The sequence below is a fragment of the Argentina silus genome (assembly GCF_951799395.1).
Source record: "Argentina silus genome assembly, chromosome: 4".
Lineage (NCBI taxonomy): Eukaryota > Metazoa > Chordata > Actinopteri > Argentiniformes > Argentinidae > Argentina > Argentina silus.
The window spans coordinates 14168579-14182753 of record NC_139658.1 but is presented as its reverse complement, the minus strand read 5'-3'; the positions used below and the strand labels follow the sequence as shown (position 1 = coordinate 14182753).

At 41.4% G+C, this 14175-nt stretch overlaps 1 protein-coding gene across 1 annotated transcript in view; it reads right to left on the bottom strand.

Moving 5' to 3' along the window:
* pmepa1 (prostate transmembrane protein, androgen induced 1) overlaps positions 1-11540 on the bottom strand; it is a 28713-nt gene extending 17173 nt beyond the window's left edge. The window contains exon 1 of the mRNA XM_083669279.1: positions 11202-11540. Coding sequence (XP_083525405.1) covers positions 11202-11307 — 106 coding nt within the window. The 5' untranslated portion in view covers positions 11308-11540. The remainder of the gene's footprint in view (positions 1-11201) is intronic.
* Positions 11541-14175: the final 2635 nt, after the last annotated feature.

Below are 14175 nucleotides of genomic sequence, written 5' to 3'. Positions count from 1 at the left end.
GCATTCACACACACACACACACACGCACACACACACGGATGTGAAACAGTTTGTCGACTGCCAGAGCCAAGAAAGATGGTTTCTGCTGGAGAGCTGGACATTGTTCTCAATGGTCTTTCCCAGAAGTGAACATATGCACTATTCAGGGCCAATATGGCTTCCTATGAGACAGAGAGACACAAACAGAGGCAGACTGCCTGCCTCCCCCTCTGCACCCCCCCCCCCCTCCAACTGACACAGTGGGGCAACCAGACATGGGGAGTGACAACCAGAATGGCTAATGAAGGACTAGTAGGGGGGAGTTACCATCATCTGTGCCAACACATAGTGACAACCATCCCCCCATCCTCACATATTCCCATGCCCCCCACCACTGTCTCAGCAATGCATTGAGTAACCTCTTTATTACAATAAAGGAAGCTTTATATGGTTTACACTTACAGTCTACTGCTGAGATATGAGGAAAAGTCTCATGACGACACGAAACTTGTCCTAAATCCGAATCGTACAGGAATTTTGCAACCCTGCTTATATCCAATCAAAAGGTGACATGAACATCGAATCAAACATATTTCGTTCCGAAAGCCTGCGCAAAATAACCCGTAGGCCGACTGGGTTTTGCCTTCAAATTGACTTCCACAGGCAGGTGCCAGCAGCAGCTCAAAGTGCTGAATAGCCCAGAAACAAAGCTGATCTCCTTGGAGCTTTCGGCGTTGCCTGCCAAGAACCAAAGTCACCGGGAGAACAGCATATGGCTGGAGGAGGATCTACTACAGGGACTACGGGAGAGGACAGGACACAGCGAGAGAGAGAGAGAATAGGAGAAGTGTAATGAATGATGGAGTGATCACACTGACAACACCATTGGGTCCTATTTGCACACTGTTGTTTACAGTGGGGACCTGCAAACCACTGCTTGAGAGGTCAAAGTCATCGTTTGCAACATTCAGGAGGGGAGTTGAGTGTAGTGGGACCCTAGCAATGCTCTACGGAGCCTCCTATATCACGGTGCATATGTAATGGGCTGATGTGACTGTGAATCCGGATCTTCTGCACACCAAAAGACTGTGAGAGCCCACTGGCAGGGTTACTTATCAAAGGTGGAACCTCATAACACAAGATCCGTGCACAGAACTCAAATAATCTCATAAATGGCCCATTAACGTCAACACACACAGATCTCGAGTTAGGATTCCGCCCTGCATGAACATTACCAAAACCTCCCTTATACGGAGGTTCCTTCATGTAGAGGTAATGTCATGAACCTCATGTTGTCTCGAAGCATGGATGCAAACTCAGCTTCCCCTTCCTGGTGCCTAAGCACACAGGCCCTGTTTGTATACTTTTTCTCCCTTCCTTGAAGTGATGACTGATGTAACCCTTGGTGGATTGGTCCACGCAAACTTTTCATTGCATCGCTTTCACCCATTAAGTCAAGTCAGATCAGTGATTTCTTCAAGGAAGGAAGGAACGGGGCCAAAAACTCAATGCTGATCTTCATCAGCTCTCCTGGGTCAGCCTACACCTCTAAAGTAGACATTTGTCCGGGGCAGCAGTGGCAGAACCCAGGGCTCAGAGCTAGGGGGTGGTTCAGAATTAAATCCCAAAAAGAGACAGGCGCCACCTGTAAATGGGGCTAAAAATAGACAGACCCCCCCCCCCCGTTTGATATCCTCTGTGACTTTTACCCTGGGCAGCGGGATAAGGTTAGCGTGTAAGCGTGTGCTGTAGAGGAGGGGTGAAAGTGTGTGTGTGTGTGTGTGAGAGAGGGGGGTTGTATTTATAGAGAGGGAGAACCTGGGCTATAAAGAGTGTGAGGCCTCGTGCCAGATGGGTGAAGAGGGAACCTCTAGTTGTAGCGGATCAGGGGGGGTGGGCATCATAGCTTGCGAAGGGCACCATATTGAACTCGGTGCCCAGCTGCCCGTGGCCCTACTGTACCATAATTATACTTCCTGTGCCATGTAAACTGTCCTTGTAGGGAAGACTCATACCGCTTGCAGGGGGTAACAATCACATGCTCGCTAACAGCAGTGGTCAAACCCACTCGGCCAAACTCCATATGACCCCACTAAAACCAATGGTAATAGTACCAAAAGTGCCAAATCAAAGCTAAATTAAGCACAGCTCAAATACCTTAAAGTATTTAAGAAATACTGCATTCAGTGTGGCCTGTCGGTGAGAATATAATCCAATAGTAAAGGAAACTGGATTGTCCGATGTGGAAGTTTGCCTTTGGTTTCACGATGACATAACAGGTAACTGAACACTCTCATAACAACATCAGGAGCATTCAGGTTGAAATAGAAACCTGTACAACAGGGAGCTAACCTAGCAGACTTGTTGAAGTCATCCTGCTGATAGTGACTCTGTTGATCCTAAGCACTGCAAAACAGACACAGAAGTAGTTTTTTTCCCCCCAGAATATATGCCATTGACAATCTAAAAAAAGGTATTATTTGGAACAATAGCGACTGAGAGATCAAAGACTTCTCTGTGAGAGTTTCCGAGAGAGAGAAACCTTCCTTTTAATGTTGATATTTTAACAGTGATAAGAATTGCCGATAGGACTGTCCTAACCTTCACAAAGACGCTGCACAGTGGGGAAGAGACAGACACAACTGAAACTGTAGATTCAATAACAAATGTGAGAGGTGAGCAGACATTTAGCCTCTACTCTCCCAGGGCGCATGCACATACTCACACGTACTCACTCACTCACACACACTCACTCACTCAGCACTTCCATTGACATGTGGCATTCACACGCAGTTACCGTAATAGACACGTCAGAGTTAGCAGCAGATGCTGGATCGGAATCTACCTACATGACATGGGCAAAGTGGGGTTAATTGAAGCTGGCTATCTTTGGAAACTCTTGAATATTTAGCTGGCTCATTTGACATACTCCGCTGATCTTTGTCACTGGACGACTTCTCTCACACCAGAATATCAGACACATGAATCCTTCTTCTCTCTGTGGGTTTGGGGAGCCTCGGGAGCAACAGTCATGTTCATATTCTGAATCTCTTCCAACCTGCTTGGCAAGTTTGTAAATGTGTGTGTGTGTATGATTCTGTGTGTGTGTGTGGATGCTAAAATAAGCCAGGCTAGCAGAGCAGAGAGGCCTATGAAACAGCTGTGCACCAGCCTGGATTCCTTGGCCTGCGTGCGTCTGCTAACCCTGTGATGTGGTTTGTGCAAAAAGAGGATGGTAAGATAGAGCCTCACATGGTAGAATTTATTTATTAGTTTCTCTCTTATTCACTCTCTCTTTTGTTTTGGTTTTTCAGAACGTTAGCATCTTTTTTATTTTTTTGAGTGTGTAGGACCAAGCCCCCAAATCCTCCCCGTCTTAGGATGTTTCTAGGTGGAAGGAGGGCTGTGGAGCTTGCCTTGTAAAACCAGTCTGCATGACCAGGCTACTTCGGAGTGGGCTCGGTGAAATGAAGAGAGATAGAGACAGAGAGAGAGAGAGAGAGAGGCAGCTAGTAGAACAGTGTAACAGTCTAGTGCCCGTCATTGTTATGGTTACAATGTTGACCATACAGCCTTGGATACTGCTTCCCAAAAAAGGCATGTGAAGACTGGATGACGTGGAAAGAAAGAGAGAGAGAGAGAGAGAGAGAGAGAGAGAGAGAAATGGAGGAGAGTGAGTGAGTGAGTGAGTGAGTGAGTGAGTGAGTGAGTGAATGAAGAAGGAAGTGATGACTGTGTTTTGTGCAGGGGATTTTGCTAGGGAGATGGGGAATACCCGTGTTCATGGTTGATCAATTCTGTACCAGAGAACTTTTGCCATAAAAATTCCCAGACTGGGAAGACTGGTGAAGGGGAAGGAGTTGGTGTGTGTGTGTGTGTGCGTGCGTGCAAGCAAATGTGAGCACAGCACTAGTTCCTACAATCGTTGAATACATTTTGGTTTCATGCTATCACTAATTTAAAGCTCATATTGTATCTGGACACCCACACCCACACACACTCTCTCTCTTTCCGTAGAACTTGGTAAACCAAATACTGTCATTGGCCATTCTAACATTGGCCAGTATCAGACAACAAAGGACATTTTAGTCCCTCTCCCCAAGGGTTGATGAGAGGAGGGAGGGAGAGAGAGAGACAGAGAGAGAGAGTGAGAGAGGTTTGGAGGTCGATGCTTGCTTGTGAAAACTTCAAATACCCCTTTGTCACAAACGTACACAGACACAGGCAAGTCCTCGCAAGTGTCTGATGGGCCCAGTGATAGAGCCTGTAGTAGGGGGGAAGGGGCGGGGCCTGATAGTCATGATTAGAGAGTTCCTGGTAGAAGTTGCTTCTAACCACAGATCTGGAGTCAGATTACCATACCCTCAAACCCTTACCATAACAGGGAAGAGAGAAAAAAATTTTAAAAAAACACACACACACAACCCTGAACTTGTGGTAGCAGGTTCCCCAAAACTGAAAGGTGATTAATGCATTAAAAAATACTAATAATAAAAAAAATAAAAAAGAAGAAGTTCAGAAATCTAATTAAATCGATTAATGTAGAGAACTGCTCTGTTATTACATCTTGAATCAAAGTCAAACAGCGCCTATTTATGGGTCAAGAATCTCTCAGATAGGTGCTCCTGTCTTCCTGCCAGGGTTGCCAGGTCTTGTGACTGCTTCTGAACCACAGCCAGGCCAAATGGCCGCCACGGTGCATGCTCAGTGGATGTGTCAGAGATGACCTCAGAGGGCACTCTTCTGTGTTCCCTCTATGACTAGACAGTGAGCGGTACCCATGACCTCATCTGCTTTGGTTGGGCTGGGCTTGGTAACCAATAGAGACATGTGTGAGTGTGTAATGTGAGTGTGTTGAGGTGGATAATGACTAAAGAATCTTGCCCTGCAATTACCATTCACTCAGGTTCCAGGGAAGAGAGTACATTTGTAGGCATGAGTAAATATTAAACCAAAGTTAAGTTCCTTCAAAGTGAGTCAGCGATCTTGCCGACCTTTAACATTTATGATACGGAAACAAGGGTTTGATTGAAAAATGATACGTTCAAAATCAACTTATTAATTAACATACAAAAGCCTGTCAGTGGTCAGGTTTCTATCAAGCCTTTTTATGTGACAAAAGTCCTGTCAAATAGAAATAATTCATGACAGGCGTGATGGAAACATCAAATGTCAGTAAATTCTTGTAAAAATCTACTAAAGTGTTTATGTTCGACAGAGGTGGATTTTTAAAATGTTGGTAAAATAGATTATGTGACAAATGGAAGTGGAAACGCTTTCTGCTTATGAATCAGTCCAACAATGTGATCCAATATCAAATGACAAATGATGCGCATCATGCGTTGGAAAAGTAGATCAATCGATTTATCGGTTGGTATCGGGAAGATTTTGAGTCTTGTGATGCAACACAAGGTGTGTTGTCCAGGGAGGAGCAAGATCAGTGTGACCTGAACTCCATGGAAAGTATGCTCATGATTATGAAAAAGAGTGAACTATCACTTTAAGGCCCATATTACACTCTGGGCAGCTTGATACATAGATGAGGAGATGAGGAGAATAGGAGAGGAAGGAAAGAGGAGAGGAGGAGAGTAGGGGTGGATGGGAGGAGAGAAGGGTAGGAGCGGAGTAGAGAGGAAAAGGGGGCATGTGCGCTCGCCTTTCCTGGGTGGTCTGGCTCTTCACGGACCCAGCCAGCCAACTAGACCCTGGCCAGACTGTCTGCCAGACTGTTACACATCATAATCGTATGCTCCTCCAAAAACGTAAACAGGGAGCGCTGTTCCAATAAACACAAGATGGTGGGTTGATGAGAACAGAGGCTGATACCGTCTGATAGTTCTGAGGTAACACTCAGGGAGACGACCGCAGCGTTTCTCACAAATTGTGGTGGTATTCCCCATAAGACACAGACGATAACTACTCAAGCATGAGAAGAGAATTAGTCTATTTAGCCTACGACAAAAAAAAAAGAGAGAAGAGAAATGTCTTTGTTCCTCTTTCCCCGGTCTAACTTCATTTTAATCGTGACCTTCTTTCAATGAGAAAATAAGAAAGAACTGAGTTTCAATCTGAAACCCCTGTAAGTCTCAGCTGTGTTCTGCTTCCACTCTTCGAAAGAGGAGTAGGAATTTGTGACTGACATACATGATGGTTGATTCGATTAAAAATTGATATTCTATTTAGTTTAATTTTCATTAGTTGGTACCCTGAAATAGGGGGACTATGCATAAAATGTTGTAATTTCTGAATAGTGAAACCAATATGTACACAAATACCATCAAATAAAAGCTGAGAATCTCTACTTTAACCTCATAGTAACTGTTTGATTTCAAATGCAAACTTTTGGACTGTAGAGCCAAAAGATGAAAAAATCCTTCACTGTCCCATTACTTTACTAATAACAATAACAATAACAATAACAAGAAGAAGAAGAAGAAATGCCGCCAAAGCAACTTACATTGCTGTGAGTGCATACATTTTTCAGTATATATGGTCCCAGCAGGAATCAAACCCACAATCTAAGCATTGTTAGCGCCATCCTCTACCAACTGAGCCACAGAGGATATATATATAAAAATAAGGACTCTCTTAATGAACGTGCCCAACATTGGTTTACATTCTCCTGCCAAAGAGATTATCAGAGAACCATACCTTCTGTTATGAATAAAATCCAATGTGGATTTGGCTCATTCTGGGCAAGTTTGAGCTGGTGGCTGTGCTGAGCTGAGTTGAGCTGAGCTGTGGTTTGGTTTGGAAGGTCTGTGCTGTGGTTGGGTGGGTCTGTTCCCAACAATCTGTCTGTGAAGTCAATCTACCACAGCAGAGAGGGCCGAGTGCCAGACACCCAGACACCCGGCCCTGGCTCACAGGTGTGAAATGAGGTGCACCGTCTCTCCCTTTCACAAAGAAACGCCCTCTCTCTCCTGGTGCACAGGTGTCTGTGGTGTCCTGTGTCTCACAGTACCTTTCACAATCAAAGCCCCCTCTCAAATGAATGAAGCAGAAGGAAGCAGAAGGAATCAGATGGAATCAGGAGATAATCATATGTCATGTAAATGACACCTCCACAGGCGCTGTGTGTTAAACCTCATAAACCGAAGAGGAGTCTGGTAGGCGAGACTACACCTGGATTGAGAGATGAATTGTGCATTCTAAACAGTCTGTTCTTAGTTTCCCAGCCTTGAGAGAATTTAAGGCGGATTTAATGTCTAGAAGCTTCATTAGCATTGGCGAGACTCCTGAGGCTTACTTTAGTTTGACATCAAACTGCTCTTTTGTTAGGTAACTACTATAGCCGTAACCCTAACTAGCATCCATCATATTCATATGCCTTAGAAAGGCAAAGTCATATATCATATTTTAACTTGTTTGGATAGAGGAATAGATTGAAAGAAAACCTGCACCGCTGCTCTACTTGTTTGTATAATGGGAGAGTATCATGTTACAATTAATTACAGTATCACACACTCTCTATCTGAGGCCGAGGGAAATCCCTTTGATGCCTCTCTGTCTCTGTCTTCAAAGCTCTGGGTGGGAGGAAACTCAGAGCCTCGGCAGGATCAAACCACCAGAAACAAGAATCTGTCACATCTTCCCCAAATATCCACGGCCCGCTTTATCTTAACAGGAAACACAGGATGTTATGATTTGGTTTCTTTGGCCCTCTCTGTCTCTGTATATCAACTACAACAAGGTCAGATCTGTCATCTATTTGCTTTCAATGGAAAGAGTCGCGATCTAATGTTCTCTCTCACCAAGATCGTCACACTTGTAAATATCCATGACTGAAATCAATGAGAAGAGAGGAAAGTGTGTTTGTTAAGTGTATTGAATAGTATCGAATCAAATGATGTTATAACTGTGGGGTTAAAACATTTGGGCACCTTACTAGCTTTCATTTCTTTGTCAATTGTACATCGCTGCAAATGTAATCAGCATCCAAAACAGTGATCGTTAATGCGCCAGACAGCATCAAACCACAGCTAGATATGAGCTCTCCACAATCACCCACACAGGCAGATAATAAGCCTTTAAATTGATTTCAACATATTAAGTTAAATGCAGGCAAAGAGAGAGAAGACAGATTAGCCTGCACCACCAAACAGCACTGCAGTTAACCACTTAAATTAGTTTGAAGAAACAGAGGCAAACCGGGACTGAAATAATCTAATTCTGGTAGTGGTATTTTCATTTCAATTCATCCAGTGTTGCAGCTTGTACGTCTACTACGTCTGTTTCTTTTGTATGGCCGTCTAGACAAAATGTAGCAGGCTTCACATTGTGGCCTACCACTGGTCTCTGAAATGGAAACACATTTTTCTGAGAAACAGAACGCATCTTTTTACATTTCATTCTCTGTGAAGAATTACCTACCACAGATAAATAAAACACTTCAGACAGGATATAAGAGGGTGCCACTGCAGCCAAGAGCAGATCGCATTCTAAATTCCATAATCGCAGCACATGCACTAAAAATACAGGAATTTTGGCTCTTTCTTTGTGGAACATATTTTTGTCTGGAAAAGAGATACGCAGATGGAGACAGGAGCTCACAGTCCATTACTTTGAGGAATTCAAAATGTCCTGATCTTTCCCTAAGATACCAAGTTCACCGCCTCTTCTGGGTAGATCTCTTATCAAACCAGGGAACACCTCTCTGTTTTCCCCTCCATCTTCAGAGAAAACCTTACACACTTTTATGGCAGAGCTTAAAGGAAATAAATAAATTTAGTCCTAAATGAGTTTTTAAGGACTCAAAGGTTGTCATATTGTCAGAACAATATGTTAGTTACTAAAGATGATGCATTAGTTCCACTGGCTCCAGCAAAACCATTAGCCAAACAATACTGACCACCATCAGTTAAGTGTGTGTATGACCTATGGTCATAAGAGCATCCTTCAACAGAGGATTTGGATTCCCCATAACTGAGTGAAATATCAGGAGCCGGTACAGAGATACATTGCCTTCAGAAAGTATTCAGACTCCTTCACTTTTTCCACATTTTGTTGTGTTATAGACTCAATTTAAAATGGATTAAATTAAAAGAATTTGCCATCAATCCACACACAATACCCCAGAATGACAAAGTGAAAACAGGTTTAGAATTTTCAGTGAATTTATTAAAATTGAAATACAGAAATACCTCATGTACATAAGTAGTCAGACCCTTTGCTATGAAACTCTTAAAATTAGCTAAAATGCAAAAATGTAACAAAAATAAACAAATCACTCAATAAGTTCAATTGAGTACATCTTAATACAAAGATAATAGTTCATGTTATTTTGGAATTAATATCTTTGTTTTTATAGGGTTTCTGATTTGCATAGGAATGAATTACACACTGTGATCAGGTTGTCATTACAAACTGAGCAAATGGAGAGGAACAAAACTGCTCAGGAATGTGACCCTGAGGCCTGGAGAGACTTACAAAAATCTACAAAGTTGAATGGTGGAGAGGAAAAAGCACAGTCGATGGGACAACATCATCTCAGTCACTCTACAAAATTGGTCTATAACCAAGTGGCCAAAAAGAATCCCTTAATGGAAATAATCTCTCTCACATCCAGAATTGTGTTTGCAACAATGAATTCAAGTGATACAGCAAAGAAAGTGGCTGGAAATGTGTTTATTTGGTTTTACTACAAAGCATTAAGTTTGGTGCAAATCCAGCACATGCAATGCAGTTTCTGCACCATCTCTTGTGTGAAGAATAGTGGTAGTTGCATCAAGTTATGAGTATGTTTGTCACTGGCAGGGACTGTGGAGTTTATCAGGATCAAGAGAAAATTATGGAATTTTCTGAGTTGGTAGTGACATCCTAATCTACACAGTGTGTAATTGATTCCTATGCAAATCAGAGACCCTATAAAAACAAATATATTAATTCCAAAACTATTATCCTTGCATTAAGATGGACTCAATTCAACTTGAGTGATTTGTTGATGACATTTTTGCATTTTAGCTCATTTTAAGAGTATCATAGCAAAGGGTCTGAATACTTACGTATGTGTGGATTGACGGAAAATTATTTTAATGAGGTATTTCTGTATTCCAATTTTAATAAATTTACTGAAATGTCAAAAAACATGTTTTCGCTGTGTCATTCTGGGGTATTGTGTGTGGATTGACGGCAAATTATTTTAATTTAATCCATTTTAAATTGAATCTATAACACAACAAAATGTGGAAAAACTGAAGGCGAATACTAGTAATAATATAGTACTCATATAATATTAGTAATAATGTGAATAATAATAATAATAATAATAATAGTCATCATAATTGCATTTAATTTATTTATTGCATTGTTTTGTACGGATAATATTTTGCATATCTTGCATGTATGTTTTATCATGTACTGTAGTAATTACAATATTATTTAATCATTGTTACTATATAAATAACTATTATATTAAAATGTTATTGTCTTTTAATTTGTATTGTATGTCTGCCAACTATAATTGCGCCTCAGGGATAAAGTTTAATGAATTTATTATAATAATAATGTAAGAATTTTTAAAATGCAAGAATTTAAAAAAATCATCAGTATCATTACTTATTAAAACAATGAATACCCTGATTAAGATAAGTACAATGGTAGATGTGTTGAAGTAAAGGAAAGCCTATCACTTGCTTAACTGAGATAGGCAACTTTGAGATATTAACACATTTCATGTTTTATAAATTGAAATAATAATTTCACCCAAAACCGACTAAGTATCACATTTAGAAATTGCAAAAAGCTTGGAGTTAGGCCTACATTGATCTAGATAATTTCCTAATACCCCATATTTGAAAGACTTTTAGAAAATGTCTACATAATAGCCACCTTTATAAAGTCAGTATCCTGTGACCTTACTTGGGGACAATCACAGGGATTCCCCAGATAGACAGACATCTGGCTTGCAAAGAGTCAACTCTTCTCGACCAGATAACAACTTTTCTATCCTATACAACTAGGCACAAACATACGTTGTTTTCAATTGAGTAAAACCCCAATGCTAACAATTAAAAGTTGCTGGGGAGTCCTGTTATGGCTGACAGTAAACACACAGGCGAGACAGACATTGTGCCGAACTGAAAGAAGTGGAAAAGCTACTGTACTCAGCTTCAATTGAACGCAATGGAAGTCGGCGCTATACCGAGTCTGATCACTTCAAGTTGGAAGGAAAAGTACAGAAAGTAGAGTGATAATAATAATGTAAAAAAAAAAGTACTCACTGATCTCCATGCTTTGGAATGAAGTCGAGCGTTTGCAGTTACATGTACAGGATACATTGGTCTGGATGGCCGCTGTACCGTTTATTAGACCCATGAAGTTCAACATTTAAATCTGGAAACCTAGGAGAGAAAAACGGCTCGAAGATCTCTCCTCCAGTTCACTTCTATTCTCTTCTCTGGCGCCAGGGCTGACAGAAAAATCACATGAGAAACGACATAGATGATAATATTCTCTTTCTCTGGAAGTGTTCGTTCAGCGGGTGGAAGTCAGGGTTCTTTGACGGGTCTCTCTTGCCTTCGTCCTCCCCCCCTCCCCGGGCCGCAGGCTGCCCTAGGTACTCCAGTATCTCCGGTATTTGTGAACAGACAGTTAGTGCTACTTTGTGTCGGTCTGTCTCGTTCTTCTGAGCTCGTCTCATTCAAGTCCAAGTCGGCTGAGCTTCCCTGGGGGCGGGGCATCAAAGGCAGACAGCATTACGTCAACGCCAGACTTGAACTGGCGAGAGTGACAGACCGAGTGGGCCAATCGGTTCGTAGTCTGAATGTCAACACAGTTCATCATAGCCACTTTGAAAGCTGATGTCGGATTTATGTTGCGTTCAAGTCATGTCGGAATGTCGTAAATACGAGTTTCCCCACTCGGAAATAAGCACTTGAAACGTGCCTCCAAGTCGGAGCTCCAAGTGGGAAAACTTGGGTGGTGCGCCGCAATACTACTACACGATCGCTTTTCACTGCACTAACCACTACCACTCGGATAGAAACAGAATGAGTAGAATGGACATGATCCTTTAACCGACAGCAATTAGGATGACCGCAAACCAAGCATAACGAAGTCTCTCATGGAGTCTCTCATGAAGTGCATATGGGAAAACGGCAGCATTTATAAAAAAATTGCTATTCATATGAATTAAATGTGTTTAAATTCTCAATGATTGTAAGCATTCAAAGTGAAATGTGTAATTTGTGTATGCTGGAATAAACATTCGTTGCGGTTTTACCTGACTATTCCACTGATTGTGACCCAAGACAACCGATTACCATTAAGCTACATTGCCTACATATGGCTATTCTTTTATTGTTTTGTTTTTTAACTTTCCACCAACCAGTAATTTTCACGTCTTAATCGATAATTTCTTCCTTTGGCAGGCTTTAACAAACAGTGGGAGAGTGGGAACATACACAAAATAACCCATATATGATTTAAAAATATATACTGTATATACTTGGTTGTAATGTAACTTGCTGTAATGGCTTGATCAGAATTGGATTGGTTTGTGCAATGTTGCTATTACGTACAGTTAGGTCCATATATATTTGGACTCTGACACAATTTGTTATTTTAGCTGTTTACCAAAACATATTCAAGTTACAGTTATATAATATATAATATGGGCTTAAAGTGCAGACTATCAGCTTTAATTTGAGGGTATTCACATCCAAATTGGAGGAAGGGTTTAGGAATTACAGCTCTTTAATATGTAGCCCTCTCTTTTTCAAAGGACCAAAAGTAATTGGACAATTGACACAAAAGCTGTTTCATGGACAGGTGTGGGTTATTCCTTTGTTATTTATTTATCAATTAAGCAGGTAAAAGGTCTGAGTTGATTCCAAGTGTGGCATTTGCATTTGGAAGCTGTTGCTTTGAACGCACAACATGCGGTCAAAGGAGCTCTCAATGCAAGTGAAACAGGCCATCCTTACACTGCAATGAAAAAAAATCCATCAGAGAGATAGCGGCAACATTAGGAGTGGCCAAATCAACAGTTTGATTGATTTGAACACACTGGTGAGCTCGGCAACACAAAAAGGCCTGAATGTCCACGGAAGACAACAGTGGTGGATGACTGCAGGATCCTTCACATGGTAAAGAAAAACCCCTTCACAACATCTAGCCAAGTGAAGAACACTCTCCAGGAGGTAGGCATATCATTATCCAAGTCTACCATAAAGAGAAGACTTCGTGAGAGCAAATACAGAGGGTTCACCACAAGGTGCAAACCATTCATAAGCCTCAAGAATAGAAAAAGCCAGCCCAGTTCTGGAACAGCATTCTTTGGAGAGATGAAACTAAGATTAACCTGTACCAGCATGATGGGAAGAAACAAGTATGGAGAAGGCTTGGAACTGCTCATGGTCCGAAGCATACCACATCATCTATAAAACATGGTGGAGGCAGTGCGATGGCATGAGCCTGCATGGCTTCCAATGGCACTGGGTCACTAGTGTTTATTGATGATGTGACAGAAGACAGAAGCAGCCGGATGAATTCTGAAGTGTTTAGGGATATACTGTCTGCTCAGATTCAGCCAAATTCAGCAAAGTTGATTGGACGGCACTTCATAGTACAGAGTACATTTCATACAATATTTTTGTTCAACCCCATTGTGGTGGCGTACAGAGCCAAAATTATGAAAATTGTGTCACTGTCCAAATATTTCCGGACCTAACTGTACATCACCTCAACCTAAGAACAATTTTAGGGTAGGCTACAGTATTAGACCTTAGGCAATAATATTTGTGTTTAACATGTCTTAATACATCGAATCATAAATCGATGTACCTACAGTGCCCTGCATAAGTAATGAGACAGTGAAGCTTCTTCTTCTTTTGGCTCTATACTCCAAAAGTTTGGATTTGAAATAAAAATGATTACAAATTAATTACTTGAGGGTAATTCTGTACATATTGGTTGTACCATTTAGAAATTACAAACATTTTTATACATAGTCCCCCTATTTCAGGGCACCCAAAGTAATGGGACAAATACCTTGACTGGAGTTTCTGGTAAGTGAAGTGTGGTCCGTCACATACAGGCATAAGAGAGCTGTCAATGTCTAGTATTAATACTAGGCTTTGCATTTGCCTTTGGAGTCTGCTATTGGTGTGTCCACATGAGGAGCAAAAAGGTGTCTATTATTAGGCTGAAAGATAAGAAGAAAAAAACTTAGAGAAAAAATCAGAAACATAGCCA